The sequence below is a fragment of the Calliopsis andreniformis genome, chromosome 3 (assembly GCF_051401765.1).
Source record: "Calliopsis andreniformis isolate RMS-2024a chromosome 3, iyCalAndr_principal, whole genome shotgun sequence".
Taxonomy (NCBI): Eukaryota; Metazoa; Arthropoda; class Insecta; order Hymenoptera; family Andrenidae; genus Calliopsis; species Calliopsis andreniformis.
Window position 1 is genome coordinate 8,238,515 of NC_135064.1, and position 27,773 is coordinate 8,266,287.

The 27,773-nt window shown below is 33.3% G+C and overlaps 1 protein-coding gene across 1 annotated transcript; it reads right to left on the minus strand.

Moving 5' to 3' along the window:
- Positions 1-10,096: 10,096 nt before the first annotated feature.
- Positions 10,097-26,350, minus strand: LOC143177308 (facilitated trehalose transporter Tret1). The gene is made up of 6 exons (XM_076375177.1): positions 26,278-26,350; positions 23,816-24,066; positions 22,569-22,771; positions 20,690-20,888; positions 18,491-18,779; positions 10,097-10,494 (listed from the first exon to the last, which is right to left on the minus strand). Exons 1-6 carry the CDS (start codon positions 26,348-26,350, stop codon positions 10,097-10,099), a joined length of 1,413 nt encoding a protein of 470 aa, XP_076231292.1.
- Positions 26,351-27,773: the final 1,423 nt, after the last annotated feature.

Sequence of the window (27,773 nt, forward strand, 5' to 3'; positions counted from 1 at the left end):
TCTGGGTGTAGAAGGACTCGACTTTCACTTGGGCTGTTTCGCAGCCAGAACACCATCATCGACAATTGGCACATCCTAAGGCGGTACGTATCGAGGACTTAAGACTTATGAGCCGATTTCCTGAACAAGGAACTTTGTGCAGAGTCTTATTGGTTCTGCGTGAGAAATTGAATGCATTAAACCTGTAGGCGTTATGCAACCAGGAAAATGTCCCATTTTGCTATTGAACCCTTCCAAGGCCCACCCCTGGACATTTTTTCCTCCACAAGATGCGTGCAGACAGGATTAAGGTTTCTTGGAGACAGCTTCCAAGGTGGAAACTCACTGACTCGTTCTCTTAAAAACCGAACAGAACGGCCAGTATTCTTAAGAATTTTGTGCTTTATATATTTTAAGGCACTTTCAATCGTTATTAAAGTTGTTATTAATTAAGAGCGTGCTGTTTCCTCGAACCAGCAACATTTAGAGACCAAATTGAAGAGGAACGAGAAGTTAAGAATGTTGATGAAGAATTAGATTGATTAAAAATTTGTCATACTAATTAATATTATTATTCTTCAGTTATTTCATAAACATACAGCGCATATTTAACAACATAAAATTTCATTTTGTTCCAAAATCTTCAAACTGGATGAGTTGATAAACCAATGTGGCTCATTTGAAATGTACAAATATAAAATGTCCTAGTAAAATGAATACTCTAACTAAAATTTGACAAAGATTGTCATTTATTATCTCAGTTATATATCTATTACTTAACTTAGTTATAATTTCATATTGTATTTACAATGAAAGCAATATTTCTTTTATCTTGTTGTCTTCTAAACTTATGGTACTATGACATGTTTCCCATAGGGCTTTCTAATTTCTGATATTTGTCATCGAACAATCTGTATTCTTTTCTGTAAAGAAACAAGTTATGTAAAATATTCACAGTTACGTGAAATCACAGATCAAAACTAAGTGAACATATCACAGATTCGATATAGAAATCTTAACAAATATTAGCTGCTAAAAACGTGATCACAGTAAGCTATCAAGACAACTGAAGATTTTGAAAGCACCTATTTGACATTCATAACGCGCTCTGATAAACACCGAGATATCCGTGATATCCGATGGACGTTTATTAAACGTCGTATCGCGGACGAACCGGAACAGCCGTCTACCGGAAATTGATAAATTCTTGCCACTAATTGCTGCTCTTAATCGTCGCTCGTTTACTCGATTGAAATCGATATCTAACAATTGGCGCTTAATTAATGCTTAATTTGTCATGAATCGGAGTAACGTGGCTCGAATAATTCATGTTCTTTTAAATGCGAAATTCTCGTTCCTGGAATTGGAACTTGGAGTCTTTTATTAGCCTTTCGTGTTAGAAATCGAGGAAATTGTTCCATCGAAATGATAGAAAACAAAAGCTTGGTTCCTTTATGCTATATAAAATTATATCAACTGTTTACATGTGTTATTAACGACAGATAAGAAATTATATAGTATAAATAATTACGTCCTAGAATATGCAATGTGTTTTGCCCTTATGTACGTACTTTCCTTGTTCGAAGATCAATCAAGTAACGTAAGCATTAAATATTATACACTTTTTTGCATACTGGTACTTAGATTTATTAAAAAAATTATAATATAGAGAATTATACAATTTTTGAAAATTCTACGAATGTAAAAGTCGGAAAAACTAATCAACTGTTACGTAAAAACGATGTTATTACAAGCATGGTTTTTTCTTAATACATTATAAAATATTAAAATACTTTTTTAAAAAACTGAGCACAGCGAAATTTTCTGACATTGAAACGAGTTTTTGGTGGATTAACAATTACTCGTAAATTGATCTGCATAGGTATGTCTATTTATTCGATACGTGTCTAGGAAAATAATTGTGCAAATAAAATGAGCACAGAAATTAAACAGAACATAGCTTCCCTTCCTCTCCGAAATTTCAATTTAAAATGATTAAGCGAAAAGGCATTTCAACTTTACTTCAAAAGAGAAAATTAGAACATTCCCAGGAGAAGTTACAATAAATAGAAGATTAACACTCAGCTTGACACGCAGGATGTTCAACTAGTTTCTCGCTCAAGAAATTTCCAAAGAAACATTTCACGCAGCTTTGGTCCCAAATCTGTGACAAATTCAACAAATGTCCTTAATTACACGCCCCCAGAAACTTCAAAAGGCAAAGTTTTAGAGGAACGTTGCCCGCAGCTACTGAGGATCCTAATTCTCAAGTAGACACAATGGTCGCGTTCATAGCATTAACTTTATGAGGGAAGTTTCGTAATTTAACACAAGAGATTGCAGAAAATGCGAATCGTATCGCGCAAAGTGTCGTTGAGACGCTTGAAACTTGATATTATAACAACACCGATTTGCTTAAATTACTTACAAAGATGAGGTTCCTCAAACAAAGATATCATTTTAGAAGTTTCTGTAACTGGATAAAGAATTCATAATGTAATACAATAAAGTGTTTCTTTCAATGAATATAAATTATCCTTTTTAAGGAAAATGTTGAAAATGAAAATGAATTAAGAATTTTAAGAGAATTTTATAGTTGTGAGAAGTAGTATAGTTCAAACTTAGCCCTGACTTATTATTACAATAATACCTCAGGTGGATACGTTAAGGCATTGCTTATTTTTAAATAAGTTGAATAAGTGGAGAAGCAGATGTTTGGCTTCCCAGACACTCCATTTTGAGCTCCATGAGCTTAGTGTGGTTCACAGCCTCGTAGAAGTGTTATCTAAACGCATGAAGTCCAGGTTAGAGTACCTACTTCAGACTTCATACGATCTGAATATGCGTTTTTCAACTCTAAGTTAGTTCAATTTCAGTTTGTACTTCGTGCAAGCTTAGATCTTACACATGTCTAACTTGAATCCTACGGTAAAATATAATTAAGTCAAAAATAAACAAAAATGAGTTCAAACTCAGTAACTCCAGAAACATGGCCAAAAGAAGCGCATTTGTCTTCTCAGACACAAATAATTGAAGAAAAAACTAAACAAACTCTTACCATAAAAAAGTGCATTAGCAGAAGAATTAAAGGAGAACTGCAGTTTAGGTCCTATTGCAAATGAGAATTATAATTAAAAATAAAATAAATTCTTCTGACGTAATTAATTCATTTCTTTATTTATATTGTAAAGAATTATAATTTAAAAAAATGTAAATGTAGTATGTACTCATAATTACACGAAAAAACTCAGTTTAAATCATTTGAATAATCATGTGTGGTATGTTTTCTTAGAAATGTTTAGTTATAGTTTTAGTTCAATACCAATCGATACCAACATTTCACAAGACATTAAATATCTAAAAAAGAAAACAATGATAGCAAATCTACGTCTAACATACTCAGCAGTCACCCTCTTTTACTACTCCGTGATACTTCACGTGGTTCCAAGCTCAGACTTGCATTTAGCCCAGAAAATGAATGAATCAACTCGCACCCTTGAGGAACTGGATCACACATGTAAACAGTAAACGGAAAAAGGAAGCACGTACTCACGATGCGTAAAGCATGCTGACTTCACCGTCTACAGATTACTTCTGCTTGGTCGAGCACGCCCTAGAGCGTGGACGCTACTACCCCATTAAAGAGGGATATGTTTGAGAGACCTTAAAGGGCATGAATCGCTTACGCCAGTCAGTAGCTGGTTTCTCCCATACCCTTCAGAACGTCCGCTGTCGCAGTGAGATTACCATATTCGCTGGTCACATATGCGCATTCAACGCACGTAACAGACTGCATAATTTGAAAAAGTGTGAGCAAATTATTATCTATGAATAGTAATTTTATTAAATAGAAAACGTAATGAGCATATTATGTGCTTTATGGTGGATTTTTGTGTACATTTGTGTTAAAATGTTTATATTTTTCATATGTATTGTTTTAATGTATTGTACGCATTGATTGACAAACTGTTATAGACGTTAAGATTGTTCACAGATTCGGTTTCATTGGTTAATCTTGCAGGAGTTGGGAATGGTTAGTTTCATACTGTTGCAGAACTGTTGGATCTCTTAAGAGGGAAGAAAAATGCCTTCTTGGGGTGCTTGAGTTTTTGAGGGAATTCTCAAACACTGTCACAGGCTAACAGGAGGTTTTAGTATTTTATTTACTTTACATTTGTTATGCAGTTGTCCACGAGTCCCAAGATTGAAAGAATACGACAATCTACGATGAGGTCAAATAATGTACTTGCATCGTACAGTGTTCAAAATGACTACCTGATCGCGGGAAAATATGCTATTTCACCTTAATTGTTAATTTATTAACTATTTATTAACAATTAAATCTTTCTATAATTTTTTTATATATTCTAAATATATAAAGCAAATATTGAATTATTTAATGAAAAAGAGTGAAGTTTCATTTCCGAATAATTAACTGAAGTATACATTATAATATTCTAATAAAACACGCAATTTTTTTAAGTTTCGCATGACAAATTTTATTAGAAAAAAGTTGGGTGACAAAACCTTAATTCCTGAGTCTAGAAAACTTGTCAGCAGCTCTGTGAACGTTAAACAATTTTTCTAAGCAAGTAATATTTGAAACTAATATCCTGAAGTATATAGGAACTTAAAAAGAATTAAATAATCGGAAATGGTTAAAACTTTGATTTTTCCGCAGTCAGACAACAGTTTTAGAGTATTCTGTGACGAGATATTTATTATTGCAACTGCAATGACATGATAATGTTTGCAAGTGAACTTTTGTCTTCGAATATAGGGAATTGGAAAACTCGTAGATCAAAAATATATTATTGTTACTGTTCTATTTTCATTACTTGTTACATTTGCTTTAAGTGTAATTAATGTTGCATTCATTTAGAAAAAGCTGTAAATCGTTCTCGTCAATTTTGACAATAACTGTATCTAGGTGAATACGAAGTAAATGAGATCAGTCGAATTTGCTGAAATCGTAATGCATGGCGTACATGCGTTTTCATGCAAATTTCAATTCGTATAACGAAACAATATTTAGCTTAACGATCATCGGTGTGTGTGCGCTATGCAGTTGTTACTCTGTGCGTGGTTTGATTTTCGATGACGCGTTCACATAATTTGTATTACTAATACATCTTTTACAATTTTTCATTTACGGCGTTTTAAAATTAAATCTTCATGATTGCGAATTTAAAACTTATAAAATTCTGAAATTAGTCTACATTTATAACTGAAACGAATTTAAAGTTTAATTTGTGTTGTATGTTTGAAGAAATCAAAAACTTCATCTGAAAATTTGTAGTTTAAAGTTTAATGGAGCTCCAGTTAAATATTACATTTTTACAGTTTCAGGGACATGAAACATAAATTTTACAGATTAAGAGAGTGTTATTATTTATGTTAGTTACTTTGTAGATATATCTTTGTGAAAAAAGGTAGATCCTCATTTAAGATTTATAAAACAGCTTTGAAGAGATGGAATAAATTATGTAGTTAATTACTGTTGTAATAATCAGGAAATAAGAAAAACTATTACGAATGAAATAATAGGAAGTTAAAATAATGCAATAGACTTTGATACATTCCCTTTAATTTTACGTTATTAATCGGAGGTGGAAGATTTTTTGTAATTCTTTTTTTAATTTTACAATCTCCTTTCCTCATAAAAAAGCGGTTAATATTTCTATAATTACTTTAAAATGAGACCAAATTGAATTTGAATATTATAAGTAATAGGATTTTTAGCTCGAAACATATTTTATATAACAGAAATTATTTTTATGTAACAGTAAATTTTTGTATAACAGATAACCGCTTATAGATTATTTTAGATTTATTATACAGTGTTATAAATATATTATATACGTATACACTATACTCATGTATAATATTTTATGCAATTAGTAAACTTACCACTAAAATGCCATTTATATTTGTCATACATTTAAACAAATTATACATTGATTAAAAGAAAATCTCAAATTAGTGAAAAAATAAAACTGAATTCATTAATTAAGAATCATGGATCATGGACCTAAAATTTTCAAATGCATATATGAAAGCAAGAGCAACATTTCAGTCTAATATTTTGCATATTTCATATTTGTTTTCACAGTTTTTACATTTAAACTAAATAATTCGTCAAACCTTCATATGATTTTTTAATTTCCATCAACAAAATTTTATTTAAAAATTAAAAAAAAAAAAAATAAAACAGAAAATTTGAAACATATCAACGAGGACATACATTTGTTAAACAAATATAATGTGATTAAACAGGAAAAACATTGAAATTGAAAAATAAGTAAACCTGCATAAGATTTGTATTTAAGTTCTAACAATTTATGAGCATAAATATAGTACTGACGATTTATTTTAGGAAAGTTTGATCAAAATGTGGAACGGCCCAAATATTTCCAATACTCTATCACCATAGGTCGCGAGACTAATTTAAACGAAGTCCTTAATGAATTTATTTTTCGATTCATTTTCAATCATGTTCTTTGTGTTATTTTTGTCAAAAGTTTTGGACACAGCGACGCCGACGCTGCATCTGTTTGTAATATATCAGACTTGAAACAAAATATATACGAACGTCCGCGAATTTCCACGCCGCGCCGCTTTTTTGGGCACTAGCCAACGAATGCACTCGCATTCGATATCGAGCGTTCTTATGAACTCATTGAAATTTCATATCGAGGCGAACTTATGATCAGAAATACATACAAAGTTTTGGATTATCAAGCATTAATAGCATTGAGTTTAACTTCACGTACACATTTCAAGGTAGGACGTGTTTTCGAAAAGGTGGTATGTCTTGTTAGGATCGATAGCAGACGTTAAAATAATTTCGAATGACCAGATACGTACATGTAAATTTCATAATAATTAGTTTTTTAAGAATAAACTGTTTATAATAGTTAAAATATTAGCTCAAGATAACTGTACGATAGATAATAATTACTTCTACATTTACATCACTTAATTGATTATTCTGATGGTCAATAAATGTTCAGCTTTACATTATCGCAATAGAAATAGCAGAATAAATTACAACTGAAGAGTTCATGTGAAAATGTGGATAATATTTAAATTCTACATATTGTGATAATTAGAAGCGGAGGTGAATTTGAATAAATTTATTTTAAAAAATATTTATACACTCCATAAACTATTGAAAAAGCGATTTAGTAAGATATCCGTAGTTTTAAGGTTGTTTGGCACTATTTTAGTTGTGGTTTCTTGTATTACTCCATTGTTTAAAAACAGAATAGTATGGTGGAGATATACAACATTGTCTTCCGTCATATCTAACAGAATCTTGCCAGTTGGCATCCAACATCGAAAGTGATTATAAAAAATAAAAATTCGTACGACTTCAACTAAAATAGATTCTCTTCATGGTTACATAAGTTTTTTAAATAATTTTAAGAAGTACAACAATGGTGGCTTTTTAGAAAAAATTTCCTTTTTCACTTAGAAAAATTGGACTTGGAAATTTATAAAAGTTTAATCAATTAATATATTGGCAAAATTTTACATTATACATTAGTATTAAAATTAGAACTTAATTAGATGAATTGTTTTCAAATCCTGGTTGGTGCCAAGTACCAAATCGAATAATATGGTTTCGAGAAAAACGCATTCGAAGTTTGAAGTTAACATTATTGTAAATGTAACATGCAATCCTTTTTAGTCTACTTTGTTAAATAGTCTAATGTAAAAGAAATTAAGAAAATGTCTTTTGATCTTTTGAAATCAACTGGATAATATATCTCATTAATCGACATACAGTAAAGAAATTTAAAGAAAGGAAGACGAACACTATTTCACAAGTTATTTGAAAAGCAAATTGCAAAAACTCTCTAATATTTATAATAATTAACTTTTATTTCATGGAAACATGAAAAACAACGTTTTTGAAAATGAGAATTCATGAGTTGGCCTTTAACATTTTGTTCGTATCTATGTATAGGTATATGGCACATATTCGCGGAAGCGAAAAAGAACTAGCAATAAGTACATTGAACCTAAGTATTAAAAACTATGCTTCTTTTTATATTTATTATTAAAAAAATAGTTAATAATATTTTATGTATTCTTACTTCTCCAGGCAGAATAACAAAAGATTAGTTTTGATCAATGGATAATATCTTTGCAGACAATATCAGTAATATTATTTCATCTGTGTAGTATTTATTCCTATAAAGAAACTTGCCGCTTCAGTCTATTATGATTTCACAAATAATTATGTATTCTATAAAGAGGACTGTTACTGCTAGATATTTGTAATTTAAAAGACATGTTAAGCGAATGAAAGAATTAAAAGCCTAATAAATAACAAGTTAAACTAAGAGGTAATGTATTCATGCAATTTAGTCGCGCAATCAATACTTCTGAAATAATTGATGAAAAATAGTTAGTTGGTGGTGTTTGTTTGGTAACGTGTACTGTTATTGATAAAAATTGACTGATAGTATTTAGTATCAGCTTTTCGTAAGTGAGATTCGTACTTATTCGTTGTCACAACGTCGTTATTTATTCTTCTCCGCAGATTTCGTTCTATCGAGACGGTGAGCGAAAACGAAGCGAATCTGCCAGACTCCAGAGAGAAATCCGACAATACGATGGTTGCAATTCAAAGCAAACAAACAAATGTTTGCTTGGAAGGTTTACGATTCGATAGTATTTCAAACAACGATACGAGTTCCACCAATTTGAACGGTTTACTGATCGCCATGAAGCTAGGTGGACGTGAAAGCTGGAAAATTACTTACACCATAATGCTTTGACACCTTTCATTATAGGTGTTGTCAATTTTAATATATTTTTCCATCTGGTTGTGCAATTTCCATGAAACATTCGCTAATGTATTCAGTAATCATAAATAACAAAAACGTAAATGATTAAATTATTCTAATAGTAGTTCTTAAATTTAAAAGAATGAAGACTAGCACATTTTTATAAATTATGTAAAATTATTGACGTTTATGCGAGTGAAATTTATACGAAATGTTCATTAGAATCGGAAGGAATTTCTTTCTCTCTCAGTAAAAGATCGGTTCCTTTTACGTTCCTTTTTTAATAATAATAATGTATGTCTTTATTATATGTTCAAGTAGTTATAATATTTTTTGTAGAAATTATTCTATTGTACCGCACTTCGATTGGTTAATTGTACACTTTCGCTTATTATGTACAAGTACGTAATTATTCGGAATTGAGAAATGTGGTTAGACCCCTCTGACGGCGGTCTTATGCAAAATAGAACCTCGGTCAGACTCACTCTGATCTGTCTTCCTTTACCAATTAAGAGAATAATGTTAACCACGAGTGATGTATTTTTTTCTACGTTCAATTCTAAATAATTACTTATTTGTAAATGGTTCAGCAAGCAGAAGTAACATTGGTGAATCAAGCTACGGATGGAAGCCAATATGGCGTCAAAAAAATCTGTTAGATATGTTAAAAACACTAAGTTTTACATACGTATAACTTTTTAACCGCTGAATGACTGCAATTAAGGACACTGTTTTAATTCTATTCGTCAAATACTAATACTAATCAAACGTATAAAAAAAGTTAATAATTTTGGGTACCTTAAATGAAAGTTCAGCCAAATCTTTTAATAGTAGTGTATCTAATTTGTGAGTTACTTAAATTATTTTACCATTATTGTCATGAATGAATGGAACAAATATGTAAATGTATAAAACTAAAGCTGTAAAAAACGTGTCTAACTTCAATTTCGCATTTCACGCATGTAAAGAAAGAAACAAATCATATTATCAAACAAATTAGTATTATTATATCAAATAAATAAGTTACCATTGTTCATGCAATTTAGATAAGATAGAAAAAGTTTCAAAAACAATGACATCAATTGTATACGAATATGGTTCATTATCTGTACGGTACTAGAAAATTACTGAACTACTTGGTTATTATAATGCGCAATATGCAACTCTCTTCCACACATCATGACCATAAAATATTTCTTACCGCCCAATTTTTCCAACCAGTCCACAAGGTACCCTTAAAATAACATTCTTTTTGAACCAGGATACTTCACATTCTGTTGACGAAAAGTCCACTGTCTTTCACGATGCACAGATAGCCATCAAGTCTCTTCTTGTCCTCTGCTTTCTTCAATTTCAAAGTCCTCCTGGATTTCAATTAGGGTCTTCCCAGTAGTATCCTTTGTCATAATAGCGCAAAAGAGTGCAATGAGCCAGCAAATGGCAGCGGAGAGCCACATGGCCTTTGTGCCGCCTAGGGAAATGATCATCTCATCGAAAGTCATCGCAGCCATTAGTGAAACCAACCAACTAAAGGCTACTGCACAGGCAGCTGCTAGGACTTTCACTTGACCTGGAAATGCATCACCCAGAAGGGACCAGGAAATGGGTCCTAGGCCTAGGTTGAAAGCAGCAAACAGGAGAGAGATCCAGGTGGGGGGCATCCAAAAGTAGATGTCATCGTACTCTGGGTCGGTGTCGCGTAAACTGAAGAACCAGCCTGTAACAAGAGATCAGAAGTGTTGACATTTTCTGTGACGACAGCTCATGTTGCGATGAGACCGTCAAAACTGGGCCATGTCCGACCAAATAATAGCACAATCTTTCTCACGCTTTGACTCGTTTGTCATGTGGACGGCAGGTATCAAAAATACCAACGCGAAGAGTATTATTAGCTAATTTTCCGCTGCCCGAGCTGCTCAGGAAAATTAGTGGAGAGTAGCTAGGTGATACTAGACAGAAAGTGACGAAACTAAAAGAGATTTTAGTTCGTTACGACGAGAAAGCTAATTAGCACATAGTTCCGTTTGAAAGAAAATTGTATATTGCGAGAACAGGTTTATACTTTGTGAGATACAGATGATACACGCATGAAGTTCGGGATTCAAGAGCCACTCACGGGTAACTTAAATCAATTTCTCTGGGCTCGATCCACGATTTACAATCTGAGCAGGTTGGTATTTAAGTCTGCACACTATATTCGACCGCGAGGAAACTTAAGAGGAATTTGACCTTCTTTGATAATTTAGTACATATAACCAAGGCAATAACTTTCCGTCGTCACCGCCGGAACCACGAAACCGCAATAATTACTGCCGCGGCCGCGAGGCGGCCACCACGTGAATCGCAACCTCGCGATAAGATTCGTAGGCCACGTAGCTGATAAGCAGTCACGGGGGCCAGAGAAAGAACAGGATCTCCGTGACAACCGATCAAGTATACTCAGAAAGGCCATAGGTTAAGGTTCCTTTCGTCAGGGCCAATCGCGTAGTTGCACGCTACTCCGGACTTGCTTGACCACCGTCCCACTTGACTTTCCCAAAACACACCTGCTGTAAGGGAAGGAGTCGACCGTGTGGAAGTTTCCGACTCCATCGTCCGACCGATTCAGCTTAGGGAGACTCCGACTCCATCACCTGTACTAGGAGTCCCCGATTCCATCATCTGTAGTAGGGGTCCCCGACTCTACCACCTGTACTAGGAGTCCCCGAATCCACCACTTGTATTCTAGGAGTCCCCGATTCCACCACTTGTACTCTAGGAGTCCCCGATTCCACCACTTGTACTCTAGGAGTTCCCGATTCCACCATTTGTACTCTAGGAGTCCTCGATTCCACCACCTGTACTAGGAGTCCCCGATTTCACCACCTGTACTAGGAGTCCCTGATTCCACTGCTCGACTGATCTGGTTGCGAGAGTCCCCCACTCCAGCCGAGCAACCCACGTCGACCACGGAGTAGCAACTCCAGAACCGACTAGCAGGGGCAGCGGCCCCTGCCTGACGTTAGGTTAGCGGCGATACCGCGCTGCCCAATTCTGTCGCGCATAGGTCAAGGTTTATTAACACAACCGACCACGCGCGCGCAACGAACTGTACGATTTCCACCACGCTCGAGCAAACCAAACTGCCAAACGGGTAGATCTCCGCGATCGGTCGGCTACCAACTTACATTGAAACGAGTAGATCTACTCGATCGGTCGGCTAAGTGTTAATAAAGAATATTCGTAACAGTAGCCTTGCCTCGTTCACTCGACATCGCGAACCTGGCGTATCGACTAAGTCAGCACCTTTTTTCCCCGTTCTTTGGTGATCACGCCGAACGTGTTCACAGGTTATCTGGAGATACGCATTAATCTCTCAAGCCGATAATTATAGTTCTATATAGACGTAAGTAAATGTGCAAATCGAGTTAACGTTAAGGGGTAAATATTTGTTAATCCTGTAAAAATTCATTCCTAAAATTATATTCACATGGTTTGGAACATCTTATACAATCGTCCCTTGAGGGTCCATTTTTCATTGTATCGGATACTCCAATTGTTTCTTTCATTTTGATATTCCATTGTATGTGCACACCTACGAAATAAGAAATTTATCACTAATTCGTAGGCAGAACGATACAGATAGGGTCATGCGGAGTCATTGAGGTACCCCTCTTGCCCTGTACCATCCCGATATCCAATTTTCCAGTTCTGCATAGTAGCACTCAAGGTGGCCTACTCTCTACAGTATTTCTTGGATTGTCTGATAATGTTATGCAACTGAAATTATTTCCTGAACATGTTTCTAATTCAGGGCGATAGGCGAATTTTACACCGTCGATTTTTACACTTTAATACTTTTTGTAGGTTTTAATACGTTGGAATGAAGAATTATAAAAACAAGAATAAGAATAGACGTTAAGTGAAATATTAAAAGGTTCTTAATTTCTTATCAGATTTTTATAAAACTGATACAAATCAATTTTCCTGTCTCTAGCTCTCTATTGAAAATAATACTGAATGTAACTTAATTCAGCCTATTTCTGACATTATTAAAACTAACACTTACTTGCAAATCTAAAGACAATTTTATGATTTTATGAAAAGATCAACTTTCCCTTTTTTCATTAGATAGTTACTAAAGTAACACTAATGGATTCATGAAATCCTTAGCATAGAAATGACACCGAAAATCGTATAAATTATATCACTTTTAGTGAAAGTATTTCGAAATTTTAGAATATAATATTTCGTATAATGTAAATATTCGAAAGTAGTTTGAATTATAATGTATACATTTCATCAGAAAGAAACAAGTAATCGATTTGCGTCACTTACGTGAAAATCCAATGAACAATGCAGAACTCAAGATTCTTGCTACTTAATGCAGATTTTAATCCCTGACCATTGTAGCCTTTTATCTCTACAACGTCGAGCGTTTAACCACATTGGTTTCCACATTTGTTATAAACAAACCGCAGTAGTGGGAATAATTTTGAATTGTTTCATTCGAGGAATGCTATATGTACATTAGACTCTAAACTCAGAAAGGCTGACTTAATCTAATAGCACCCCAACCGCCACATATGTATACAGGGTGTCCCACATAAGGTGGCGGAGCCGAAAAGGGGAGATTCCTGGGGTGATTCTAAACACCCTTTTCCTTTGCAAAAATGTTCTCTGAAGCTTTGTTAACGAGTTATTAACGAAAAACATCGACCAATCAGAGAGCACGAATAGCGAGCGCTCGGCCGACCAGCGACAGGTCACAAGCTACGCGGAGCGTCTGCTACTCACCGTGCTCAAGGCTTGTACAAGAAACTGAAGACTTTTACACGTTATTGCCAAATTCCTCCTAAAGTATTGGATGGAAAATTATGAAAAAAATTAGGGACACGCTAACTATCGCGACACATATTGTGGAATTTTTTCAGATTTTTAAATTATTAGCCAAGTTGTAGAAAAATAAAAGACAATGTTAGTGTAGATTTCTCATAAACTATTGGACAAAAAATTATGAAAAAAATTAGGAACACCTTAGCTATCGCAACAAATGTTGTGGAATTTTCTCAGATTTTTAAATTAATTAACAAAATTGTAAAACATAAAAAACGAGAGACAAGAAGGATACTGACCAATTTTGTTAAAACTATTTGTGGAAAAATTATAACAAAAAATGCTGCAACATGTTAGCTATCGCGACAAATATTTTAGAATCTTTCCAGATTTTTAAAATAATTAACAAAGTTGTAAAACATAAAAAACGAGGAAAAAGAGTTTCAAAATGCCGATTTAATAAAGTAATGCTATAGTAAAAAAATAAAAAGCAATGTTTTTGTAGTTCCTACGGATTGTACGTTATTTTACTGTGTATCAAAACATTGAAAACTGTACAATAATACTTATTTCATAATGAATGAACGAAAATTGGAAGAATTAGTTGCTGTAATCGGTAAAAAGTACGGAAACATTGATTTTTATTTTTTTAGTTATGACGGACCAAGGAAAAACATGTTTAAATAAATTGAGATTAATAATATGACTCTAGTAATACGAGTAATTACTATCGGTAAAACTCACCCATTCGGAGAGGAATTCACCTGCTGCTTGAACACTTGCTCCATTAGGTCGTTGTGCCGATCCCGATCATTGGGGGATGATGGCCAGGTAGCGCTGATCGCAGGTATCCAAGACCACAAAAAGACACCTTGCATTTACAACATTATGCGGTCACTAACAATAATCACTTCACTAACTGAGCACTTGACCTTTTAATGACCTTTTAAACGACAATCGACTATTTTGAAACCCTCTGCGGGATTCCATAAATAAAAACAAGATGTTACACACTTCAGCGACGAAATTACGATCGATACTAACGATTTTTTCCGAAGTCTCTTTCCTCGTGCCCTCGTATCCCTCCAGCGCGACTTCTCGGGGTGTAGCTTCGTCGAAATAGTCGAATTTGATTTGTTAGTTGACACCAACGAGGTTGGATCTTCTTCGGTTACTTTTTTTAGTGGAGGTGGTAGTCTCTTCTTCGGGTCGAAAAAGTCACAAGGAAATTCATGGGGAAAAACGAAGGCCGTAACGAGTGTCTCGCAGATGTGGCCGTTTATGATCACAGGTATTGCCCAGCAAGTTCGTAGGAGCCATCGATACCCGAGACTGGAGACTGCAAGGGTCGCGTCGCGTTTACCATGGAAGTCCTTTTAATGCATTCGGACGGATGAAATATGGAATTGCCCGTTGTTAAAACGCCAGTTGGGGAAAGCTTCTGAACGTTAAACATTTGGTCAACGGATGTCTCGGATAGACAGACAAACTCGTCGATGAGGAGAAAATACGGCAATTGTATTCTCATTCTTGCATGCATTTTATTACGGCACACACACAGTGATCATCCGATGTTTGTTTCTCTCTTCCCCAATTTTCGTAAACCTTTTCGACCTATAGGGGAGGCTTACCCATGTATTAAAGATTTGACGGATCTTTTACATACACGTAAATGCATTTAGGTACATGTAAACTCAGGACCTTCTTTATAAACCACTTGGAAATTAAATTCAATACAATGGCAATACTTTTTTTCCTTCGGAATATTTCAACGAATATCTGTTTATTTTTTCAAACAATAAGAATAAATGTACGGTCACTACATGTACAGCGTAATAAAAAGCAAGGCTCGGTCGCAAGACGCAGACATCGAAATAGTTAAAGGGATTCGAATACAATTGATGTATTTAACCCCCGATGTAGTGACGAATTAGTCTCTGCCAGACATTCGTTGACCAAATGTTTAAGGACAAAAGAGTTTCCCCAACTCGCTTTTTAACAACGGGCAATTCCATATTTCATCCGTCCGAATGCATCGAAAGGTCTTCCATGGTAAGCGCGACGCAACCCTCGCGGCCTTCGGTCTCGGGTACGGATGGCTCCTTCGAACTAGGCAAGGCAATACCTGTGATCATAAACGGCCACATCTGCGAGACACTCGTTACGGTCTCCTATGCTAATCCGATATGCCTTTGCTTTTCCCCATGAATTTGCTTGTGACTTTTTCGACTCGAAGGAGAGACTACCACCTCCACTAAAAAAAGTAACCGAGGAAGATCCAACCTTGTTGGTGTCAGCTAGCAAATCAAATTCGAGTATTTTGACGAAGCTACACCCTGAGAAGTCGTGCTGGAGGGATGCGAGGGCACAAGGAAAGAAACTTCGGAAAAAATCGTTAGTATCGATCGTAATTTCGCCGCTGAAGTGTGTAACATCTTGTTTTTATTTACGGAATGCCGCAGAATGTTTCAAAGTAATCGGTTGTCGGTCATTAAAAGGTTAAGTGCTCGTTTAGTGAAGTGATCAGTGTTAGTGACCGCGAAGTATTGTAAATGCAAAGTGGTTTCTCGTGCTGTTGTACCTGCGATCAACGCTACCTGGGCATCATCCCTCAGTGATCGGGATTGGCACAGTGACCCAATGGAGCAAGTGTTCAGGCAGCAGGTGAATTCTTCTCCGAATGGGTGAGTTTTACCGATAGTAATTGCTCATATTACTATAGTCATATTATTAATCTCAATTCATTTAAACGTTTTTTGCTTTGGTCCGTCGTAATTAAAAAAATAAAAATCAATGTTTCCATACTTTTTACCGATTACAGCAACTAATACGTCCAATTTTTGTTCATTCATTGTGAAATAAATATTCTTGTAGAGTTTTCAATGTTTTAATACACAGTAAAATAACGTACAATCCGTAGGATCTACGAAAACATTGCTTTTTATTTTTTTTACTATGGTATTACTTTACTAAATCAGCATTTTAAAATTCTTTCTTCTCGTTTTTTATTTTTTACAACTTAGATAATTAATTTAAAAATTTGAAAAAATTCTATAATATATGTCTCAATAGTTAACGTGGTCTTAATTTTTTTCATAATTTTTCATCCAATACTTTAGGAGAAATTGAGCATTGACGTAAACATTTTGAGTTTCTTGTACAAGCCTCGAGCACGGTGAATAGCAGACGCTCCGCGTAGCTTGTGCCCTGTCGCTGGTCGGCCGAGCGCTCGCTATCCGCGCTTTCTGATTGGTCGATGTTTTTCGTTAATAACTCGTTAACAAAACTTCAGAGAACATTTTTGTAAAGGAAAAGGTTGTTTAGAATCACCTCAGGAATCTCCCCTTTTCGGCTCCGCCACCTTATGTGGGACACCCTGTATAACGGTAGTCAAGCAAGAGGTTTAGTTGAGCTGGGATTAGTAAACTTCTAGCAGGATATCTAGAATATATGTACCAAACTAAGTAACTAGATCTTCGTTACACTCCGCCAACTCTTGACTATATGTCTTTTTTTGAGCCTGTTATAGACATTTTATACCAATAAGTATAACTTTTTAAAATTCTTCGTTACTTCTAATAGTGGCTAAAAGTTACCTTGATAATGGTATTTAAGTTGTCAACATTTTAAGTGAATCAACGAACTCTTTTTTTAGGATATTAACCTCAACAACAATTACTATAGTTTCTTTCCTTGTATTACAAAACCACAGCTCGAATAAGTAAATAAAATTTAAACATTCACTAATGGAGGAAGATAGATTTCTCCTTCTTAAGCTTTATGAATAAAATTAGATCTAGATTTAACAAACGAGTATGAAGACATGTGAACAATCAAATACGAATAGTATTATAAACACGAATAAACATGAAAGAACACAGGTGAATGTCATCCATCATGTTACAGAATCAGTAAAAAAAATGATTAGGTTAGAGGGTCTTGTAATAGTCTTGTCGTTAGGTATAGATCTATGTAGCTTAAGAGAAATGTACTTAAGTGCAATGAAAAACGTCAAGCTAAATCTTGTAACTGAAAATCTTTCAATCGATGTTTCCAATAAGCGTTCGAATGACCAGTTGATATACGATCTATTTTGACATCTTGAAGCATGTTACATAGCATACAACCCTTCGGAAGTATTACGGAAGAGATCGTATTTTAAGTTGGATCAAAACCAGATTTGCGTCCAATCGAGCATAGAATGTATTCTACGCTTGTAGCTTGTATTCTACGAAAGTTTCGATTTTTCTTCAACCATTTAATTCAAGTACAATATTACGGAAGTAGGAATATGTAGTACTAAAGTTGAAGATTACTATCGATTCCTACGATTGGAATACGATTCAAAATAAAACACGACAATTAAATACGAGATAAACGACACGAGATAAACTTAAATGTTATATAACAATAGGAGACTAAAATGTTTTTGTAATAAAAGGACACAAAGAAAAAGGGTCCAAAGAGTATTAAGAGGAGCATACTCGCCCCAATTAAAAATAATAATAATAAAGGATCAAAATATGATAAAAAATATAAGAAATATTTCAAAGGAAGGACATTTGAAAAAATAAGTATAAGTCAAATACATGCTAGCGATAATGTGTTAATAAACAAAATTTTAAGTTTTCCCTATATGCAATGGCTTCAAAGATATTAAGTGAATCATAATTTCACCTCCAACTTTGAGGACAGATTTCATCCCCTTAACGTGAATTTAAGTCAATATAAAGAAATATGTGTCGAACATCTTCGGCTACTCTACAAACCTGCCAAGTTTCATCGAAATCGGAAATTATCACTTCGCGTTGTTCTCTTGTAAGTATTCTACTTACTACAAAAGTGTCATTAAGTTGCGATCGATCTCGTTTTAGTAAGACAGATCACAAATTATTTACCTAGTAGTACCAGAAATATTCCCATCAGCAAGGAGGAAATGGTGAGCAAGATTCGACGTCCTACTGCATCGACAAAGAACGCCGCCCCAAGGCAGGACAATATTTGAACAGCTCCTACGACTAACGTTTGTTCGCTTCCGGTCAGTTCACCAGAACCGAGGGTGTTGAAGAGCGTCAGAGCATAGAAAATCATCATATTGACGCCGCACAATTGTTGGCCCAACATTACTCCAAAGCAGGTAACGAAGGAACGTATAATTCGACGATTCTTGAACATCTTTAGACTCAGCTGAAACAAAAAGGTGTACAGTTAGTCTACTGAGTCAAGAGACCAGATGACAGTTTGTTGCCTACGTGGCCGATTACTATGGTTGCAGTTATTGGCTGCGAGTTGATTGTCAGTTGTCGATTTCATTCCTCAGCTAATTGCTGTAGCCGTAGTAATCGATCACGTGGATGTCGAACTGTCATTTACTTTCTCGAATCAGTGGACAGACTATAGAACAGGTACTTCGTCTCTAAACTTTGAGAAGATAGGATTTTGTTAAAGGCTCGTTCCAAGTGGTCAAGCCACTTGAATTCAAGTGGCTTGAATGCAAGTGAGTGGAGGTAATCTGACTATTGAGAAAGTGTTATTTTACATTCAATTTACATATGAAATAGAAAAAGACTTTTGTTTGAATTTTCTTGATATCGCTGTAACTAGATCTGATAACCATTTCAAAATTAATTGTTACCACAAATCCAATTAGTCAGGGAGATACCTGAATTACTTTTCATTCCACCCCATACAACATAAAATCGATCTAATTAAAGGTTTAATCGATCATGCTATTCTACTGTTCAACCCTGAATTTCGACTTAGCAATTTGAAATAATTCAAGACACTGTTTGCTGTACTAACTACCCACTTAAATTGGTGTCATCATTGATTAAATTTGCTACAGCCTGTATAGAAATATTTCAATTGAGTTGTTAGTTTCTTCATCTTTTCTTTGATTTTTAATTCTCTATGTTTACTAATTCATGGATTCAGAATTTGTTAATTAATTAAAGGCTTTTGATTATTAAGGTATTAGTATAATACAATAGAGATGTAATGATTGCAGAAATCATTATTGTGTGTTGCTTTCTGCTATGTTTTATTCGTAATTAAGGCGCAGATATAAGGAGAAATGAATAATTAATGATATTTAACGCATAACATAAAAAGTTATCCAAAAATTTTGATTTAACACATTTCCCTAAAGTCTAAAGGATGAAGCATATTGTCTAGTTTTACTTAATTAAAATTATTCGATGTCAGAGTTTTATAAAAACAAATTTAACTTCACATTTTCTGTTTTATTTTTCCCATTCTTAAGTCTCAATAATGTTTAAATATTTAGATAAAGTTCTCAATTCTTTTCCTGTTTGAAAAATGCACGTTTTAAAATCATTATAATTTTTGTATGTATTCTTAGTTACATTATATTTAGTAACTGTACACTTTTCACTTATTAAACAAATATAACTCAAATATTTAAGAGTTTTCTCACCCTTTCAATGAACAAGTTAAATTCAGTTAATAAGTGAGATTTTGGTATTCGATTTCAATGGTCGTCTGTTTAAACGATTGTAAATGAATAACAGCGAAGCCTCGGGAAATTGAAAATTAATTAGAACTCGGTTGAATCGCATGCCTTTGGTCGAAGTACCATTCAAATGTCATTCTCTTTATTCTGTTAATTAAGTAACAATGAAATATCGTAAAGTTGGGAATAATTTAATAGTCCGTGATTGTACTGTGCAACTTTGATTAACTTGCTCCTTTTTTCTATTTCCATTCTTCGATTATTGGATTTCCAATTTCGTGAGCAAGTCTTACTTCGGTAATAAAAGGGAACGAAGAACTGTATGATTAAAAAACTTTCAAGCACCCTCCAGAATTTTCATATAGTTCTTGCGATTCTTGCTGATAAATTTAGTTTATCCGACCTTTTAGTTTCAGTGATAACAACACAAATATTCCTGTACCGTCTTTTTTTCGGAAAGAAAAGAAACAAGTTCATTTTCAATTTTCCATCGAGTTTTGTTCCGCGTATTCCAAGAGACATGTTACAGGCATGAAAATCCACAGAAATTTAGTTACGTAGTCTAACATAGTTATTTCCATTTCCAACAACCGCGCACGAAACTATAATAAGCAGTTGGTCTTACCTTTTTCGAGTGAGTCATAACAATCAACCGTTTCATTTCGTTCATTTCGTGTTGAATATCGTACGTGTTGCCACGATACCATCTCAAGGATTTTTCTGCATTGATTTCGTCATTTCTGGACAAATAGTGGAGAGGACTTTCTGGCAACAATTTTGTTGGAGCAATCGAGAGGCACGCGATCCCGCAAATTGAGCTGTACCTGTGCGAGAAATGTTAAATGATTTGCATAAGTTTCTAAGAAATTTGTGAGAGTGTACAACGAATTTCCAGAATAATGAAGTGCTGCAAACATTTCGACATTATGTAATTTGTGAAAACACTAGTGTCTGTTTTAACACAATACGACGAAATATTTATGAATGAATGAACTGTTATTATTTATGAATTATAATGACAAAGAGAATTTGCTTTCTGTGACGATGTTTAGACTCAAAATTTAAATTCAAACAAGGAAGCTTTTTAGGTGTTACAAGGTAGGTACTATTATTTCTATTGATTTTACAAACTTTCAATTTTTGCATGAAATTATGGAATTTTTATGAACTTATTTCCAAAGTAACCCGATTTGTAATTTGTAACCCTATTGTAAATCTTCTTAGAAAGTATAAAAAAAGAAAAAAGAATTTAAATAAATTTGGTATTCAAGGAGTTTTAACTATTATCTTAAATAAACTTTATATTTAACAGAAAACGTGAAATATATTTTTTAACTTCAATAATATACAATAATTAATATGCATAAAATACTTCAAAAATATATCTAAGCAAGCAAAAATGATATGATATGTTAGGAGTTGTTTTAACAGAAACTAACTTGTGCAAGCCTTTGGATCATCAAAGGCAAGTCTTTTTTACTATTAAAAGGCAATTGTCTGATTTTGATTTTTTTGTTTCATTCGAATCTCTAATATACTGAACTATCACACTTTTTAAACTACTCTGCCAGTTATGAATGTAGAAGATAGATAAGACTCATATAATTCTAATACATAAAGTTTTTATTTATTCTATTGCTTTCGCTACTGAACTGTCATTGGGTGATAACTATTACGTAACTTGTGTATTAAACACATAACGTAAACTATTACATAACTTGTGATAAGTATAAATATAAACGATAAATGTCTTCATTTATCTACATCAGTCCTTAAAAGATCATAAATTAAAAATATACTGTTTATACTTTACATGTTGATGAATACATATTAGAACGTATAATTAAATAATCCTTATATAAAACTATTTCTTAGTATTTTTAAGATATAATTGGTAATATTAAGAAGTAGATGAGGAAATAATTGACTGTGTTCATGGCCGCGTGTCGGAAGTTAGTGATTTAATTGTTTCTAGCTGAGAAACAACTTTTGTTTCTTCTCATAGAATGAATTTATTTATTTCGACTTGTTTCATAATTTTAGGGCATTTTATGTAAGTATATTAAATAGAAACAAATATACCTATTTATAAAAGAAGAAAAAGAAATTACCCTTAGCAGAATTATCCTTATAATAATTTGCAGTATTATATTGTATATTATATTATGTATAATATTGTATTGTATGTATATACAATATTCAATATATATTATTACTATTAATATTATTATTATTAGTATTATATTATATTGTATAATATATACAATTATGCAAGTTTATCAAACAAATCAGTTATATCAGTTCTACAAACCGATATGCTAGCATCCTAATTGTTAAATGATAAAGTAAAATTAAATTGTATTCCACGTTCCAGGAAACCATTAAAACAAAAGTTGTTTGATAAATTCCTAAACGATTAAACATAAATCAACGCTGGATTTAGAAGACAAAACTCCATGTCTGGAAACGCGGATCTCCTCGCTGAAATTTAAATCGTACTGTACCTCCATACTGTTTCGTGCTCGTCGACTAAATAAGCTGCGGTGAACGCGTACATGATGCCCAGATTGATTGAAAGCTGGAAAAATACTAGCAAACGTCCGCGTATTTTCTTGTCAGCAATTTCAGCCACATAGATTGGCGTCAGAACGCAGAACATGCCTCCGCAAATGCCACAGAAAAACCGACCAATGATGAAACAGATGATCTAGAAATTGAAATTTCAAAAGCTGAAGAATAACATCCATTTCTGTCTAAAGCGTTACAACATACAGACAAAACTAAGAAAATACGTAACAGTGTAAAAAAGAGTGACGTTGATTTAAAACACTTCATCTTCGATTTTAGATTGAATCAATTTCGGTAATCTCTTACTAGTTACTCTTATTAGAGAAAATATTTTTCATCAAACTTTACACTCTTAGAGATAGGCACAGTTTGATAAATGTAGCGATGAACGAATATTTTGTTTAAATTGATGCTATTTTATTATAAGGCAACGAACATTCGGCCAAAAATGATCATTACTCTCCTAAACACATAACTTCAATAAGAGTAGTCAGATGTATTATTATAATTCATTGCATTGTTTTGAAGTAAAGAATTGAAGTAATGATTATTTTAGTTCCTCACCGATTTTGATGATTTTTAAATATGTCATAAAGGAGGCGATTTTGAACAACTTTCTCCTTTACACATAATAGGTGGTCGGCCATAGTTTCCGAGGTACATGTAAAAAGCTTTTGTACTGCAGTAAAAACACGGTTGTAGATGGAGAGTGAAACATCAGTAGAAATAAAGTATTGAAGAATATTTAAGAAGTCAGGAAAAATATGAAGTAATAATTAAGCATTTATTGTATTGACGATTAGAATTAGTTAGGACTATTTACTCTTAATATGAAATAATTATTAGTCTCATATATATTAACACCATTCTCTATTAATCGTGTTTAACTAATTAAACATAAAAGTCATTTATGAATTTTAATTTTCCCTTCAAATAATGTATGCCTAGTCAATATTATCAGTGGCTCACATAGAAACCATGCAGTAGACATTTCTAGAAATCAAAATAAAGTTCACTTAGGAATTTATTTTAACTGAACACCACTCAAATCCTTTCTTCCGCATTCCTTACACCATTTTCAAACAATGTTCTACTTTTCCACAAGTATACATATGTCCATTTTCTCATCAAATATTCTAATAAAATTCTTGGTAGGCGAGAAATAATAATTTCAATTTCGTACCTTTTGGCCAGCGAAGCAAATGAAAGTCCATCCGACAGCGAACATTGGCATAGTCAAGAACATCATTTCGGTTCGACTGATTCGCCCGACGAGGAAGGGCACCAAAAAGACACCAAAACATGCTCCAGCATTTAGGACACCTCCAACGAATCCAATTTCGGCTGCACTTGCGTCCAGGTGGTTCCTGAAGACCTCACCAGCGCTGGAGTTCCAGCCAAGCGAGACCCCTAACGCGAAACCACCAAGGGACGCTGAAATTTCACGAAGAAGAACAACCATGAGCCCTTTGTTTTCTTTTCTCTACCAACCTGAACACTTTTCTTCTTTGACCCATAGTCCCGTGACCGTGTCCTCTCGTTAATGGGTAGACTGTTAATTTACTTTCGTAGACGACGCGTTTCCTTGTTCGCTGAGAAAAGAATTCACTCTTGGAAAAAATTGGAGGAGAAAAGCAACAACAAAAACAATTTTCTTGTAAAGACAATTTTATTGCATATTTTCAATATATTTTTTTAAGTAAAATTACCGCCATTGAGCTTGCACCACCAGTTCTGGGATACCCTCTATAATAATTAGAGTGAAAAAGTGCTATTGAACTGTTTAGACTTTGTTCTCTATTTGAGACAAATTAAAAAATGGGTACCCTGGATTTTGCAGTATTAATAGAGGATATACATATGTATACAAGATGTCCCACACAACGGGGACAAGCTATATCTTTAGAACAGTGACAGATACTTACAGATAAAAATGTCATAAGGCAAAATTAAATGATATCACATGATGTATTGAATACGAGCATAATTTTATGCATTAGTGTTTATAGAGCATCTAAAAAATGTAATTGCATTTTTTTTTAAATGGTACTCTATAATTTTGTCTACATTATTTAAACTAGTTTTTTAATCTCTACGAAAAATTACTAAGTGAGGCTAATAAGGAGGTAATTATTTGAAAAAGAACTATTACTAGAAAACATTTAAGACTAGCACGTATATTATTGGTTGGTCAATAATGGGACTACTGTAGTAGGTACAATACTGTGAATGAATATAAAGTATTAAATGACAGATGAAGAAAAATTAAAAAGATAGATCTGCACAATAAAATAATACGAAGTTGAGAGGAAATTACCATCAAGACTGGTTTTTCAGTCATTGACGTTTAAAGACTCAGATAAGTAACACTTGAAACTTATCGATCAAGAAGCCTCTGTCTTGTCAGGACATTATTATATGACTAATACTATTTTTTCTTGACGAAAACAGAATGTAATAGAACCTGTCAAAATCATAGATAAAAGCTTTAGTTTAACAAAGAAATCAGATTTAAATTTCGAATGGAGTTACAGTCACTAAAATACCAATATTCGTTATGCATTTGTGAAAGAAAAACACTAAATTATTTTTAATTATTGTATCATCGACTTTTATTATTTTAGCAAAGAAGTTATTCTAGTTGCAACATTTTTTATTCTTCACAACATACAAAAAATATTATTCCGTGTATAATATGAAAGTACCTATGAGAAACACTATTATTTTATGTTAATATCAATAAACATTTACCATTAATTTCTATATTAAGATGTCGTAAATCTGTTAAAGTAGCACATAAAGCTTATTCATACACACGTATCTTTTTTGTCGTATTGCACTTGATCATAAGTAAGTAGGTACTTTCGTATATGTATATTCACATATTTTCAAACATAGATATCAAATTCTAAGAAGTAAATTAAAGTCTAAATAAAGAGTAAAGTTTGATCTTATTGTTATCCTTGAGTTCAGTTTCGAGTAACGAAGGTGAAGACATATGCCCAAAAAATCGAAATCTATTATCTAAATTTCAATTTTGTACAAGAGTAATTAACACGTATGTTCTAACAAACCAGTCAAAATTCTTCTCTAAAAATTAAAATTTATTGATCTAAAGACGCATTGGTATAGAATTCATAGAAATATCTAAATAAATATACAATGCACAAAGAATCAATATCGTAATGAGTACGAGAATAAGATATATCAAAATATATACTAACACATATTTAGACATGCTTTAATATTATTAAATTTGTTTAAAATACCAGACAATTACTCGAAAAAAATTTTAATCGACTGGTATGTGATTAAAGTTGATGTCTCAAAATAAATATAAAACAGTTCTCCAAACAATCAAATCTGACACAAAGAATAAGAAGCCTGAAATCCCTATAATATTCTAAATTCTAAATACTGAGAGGTTAAATTAACAATAATTTAAGCATATTTATAAAAAACAATAATTTAAGCATATTTATAAAAAACAATAATTTTTAGCATATTTTGAATTTGTGTAATTAAAATAATTTTCAGAGACTGGAATACTCTTCTTCGTATAAAAATAAGTTTCTAGAACAAATCTGTGTTCGAATAGTAACATTTAATTTTTACAAAATAGAGAAGGGTTAGAAGTTAGCTCACCCACGAACGCCCCGAAGTATTGATTCAATTTCCGTATCTCGACGACGTTGTCATTGACCGATGTCGAGGTCATCGTTTTCTCAACGATGAAAATGAAATTCCTTAAAATAATTTTGAACCCGCGGCGATGGAAACTGAACTGACGCGACGGAGAGCAATCGCGACTGAACCAGGTCCGACTTCGATACTGTAATATCGACCACAGACCTCGTAGAGTCAATCGTAGTCGTCGTTTGTTTTGCAAAACAAAACGATATTATAGCTTTTGATCAGGGGAATTTATCAAACGTACACTACTTGGAAAAAGTTTGACTAGAATTGCGGCAAATATGCGTACGTTTGTTTCTGAACGAAATCACTTAAGGCACTAAATATCCTCCTTTTCATGTTCTGGGGAGTGTACAGGGAAGGTCAGTATAATACTGGGAGGAAACATATATGTATGTTGTTGAAAAGAAACATATAGGGTGTTAAAGAAAGAATTTGAAATTTCAACAATGTACAATATGTACAGTATTCACTAAGAGAAGTAAGAAATGTCTAATCAACTCTTTCACTCCCTGTTTTATGCTGTATTAACACTCACTTTAAACGTGTCTCTGACTCTGATGTTGGTTAATATTCATCTTCTTTTGACAGATTGAGAAACTTAAATATTCTCTCAAAAATCAACATTTCACATCATTAAATTCCAGATAATGATTTAAGGCTCTCTGCATCAAACAGTTAATATAGAAAGTCCTAAAATCAATTCTTCCAAAATAAAATTAACTTTTATTTATGGATGTTCCATATTGTAGCTTTCTTTACCTTACAGGATGCTCCATCTAACTTGACTCCATCTTTCTTATTTTTTATAATAGGAAAAAATGTCAGAGAAAAACATTATTATTTCAAAGGAGCAAATATTATGACGAGTAAAGATTTTTCTCAAGCTCATTTTTTGTCGAGATTTCAAGATCTTGAAGTACAGTTGAAGTATCAGCTAATGTATTTAGTTTCCGAAATAATTTCGCTGCCTCGTCTTTCTTTAACAGGTGACCTTAATAATACAAAATTTCAGCTACAGCTGTTATTATTTTAATGTCATACGCACTTATATATGTTCACGAAATTTATTATAAAATTCTATTAAAATCCGTTATGGTTACAATATGCTTGTAAAATTCATTAAAAGTTATTTTGAAATTGATCGCGGTCATGTGTATGCGCGAACTTCATTAAAATTTATTTTACCATCAAACTCTGCTCAGCCATTAATAAATATTGCACTTTGTTACGTGCAAACATGCGCTTTTATACCAGAAGCGTTACGTATGATACGCACGATCGAATCTACCAACTTTTAATTCATAATATTTTGAATGTCGTTAATTAATTATGAAAATGTCACGTTGAGGAATTCTAATCCAGCGAAAAACTCTTGAAAAATAACGTTCTTCCATATTAAAGTATTGCTTTTGATAACGAACATTTTCAAACCAATAGTTTGGGTT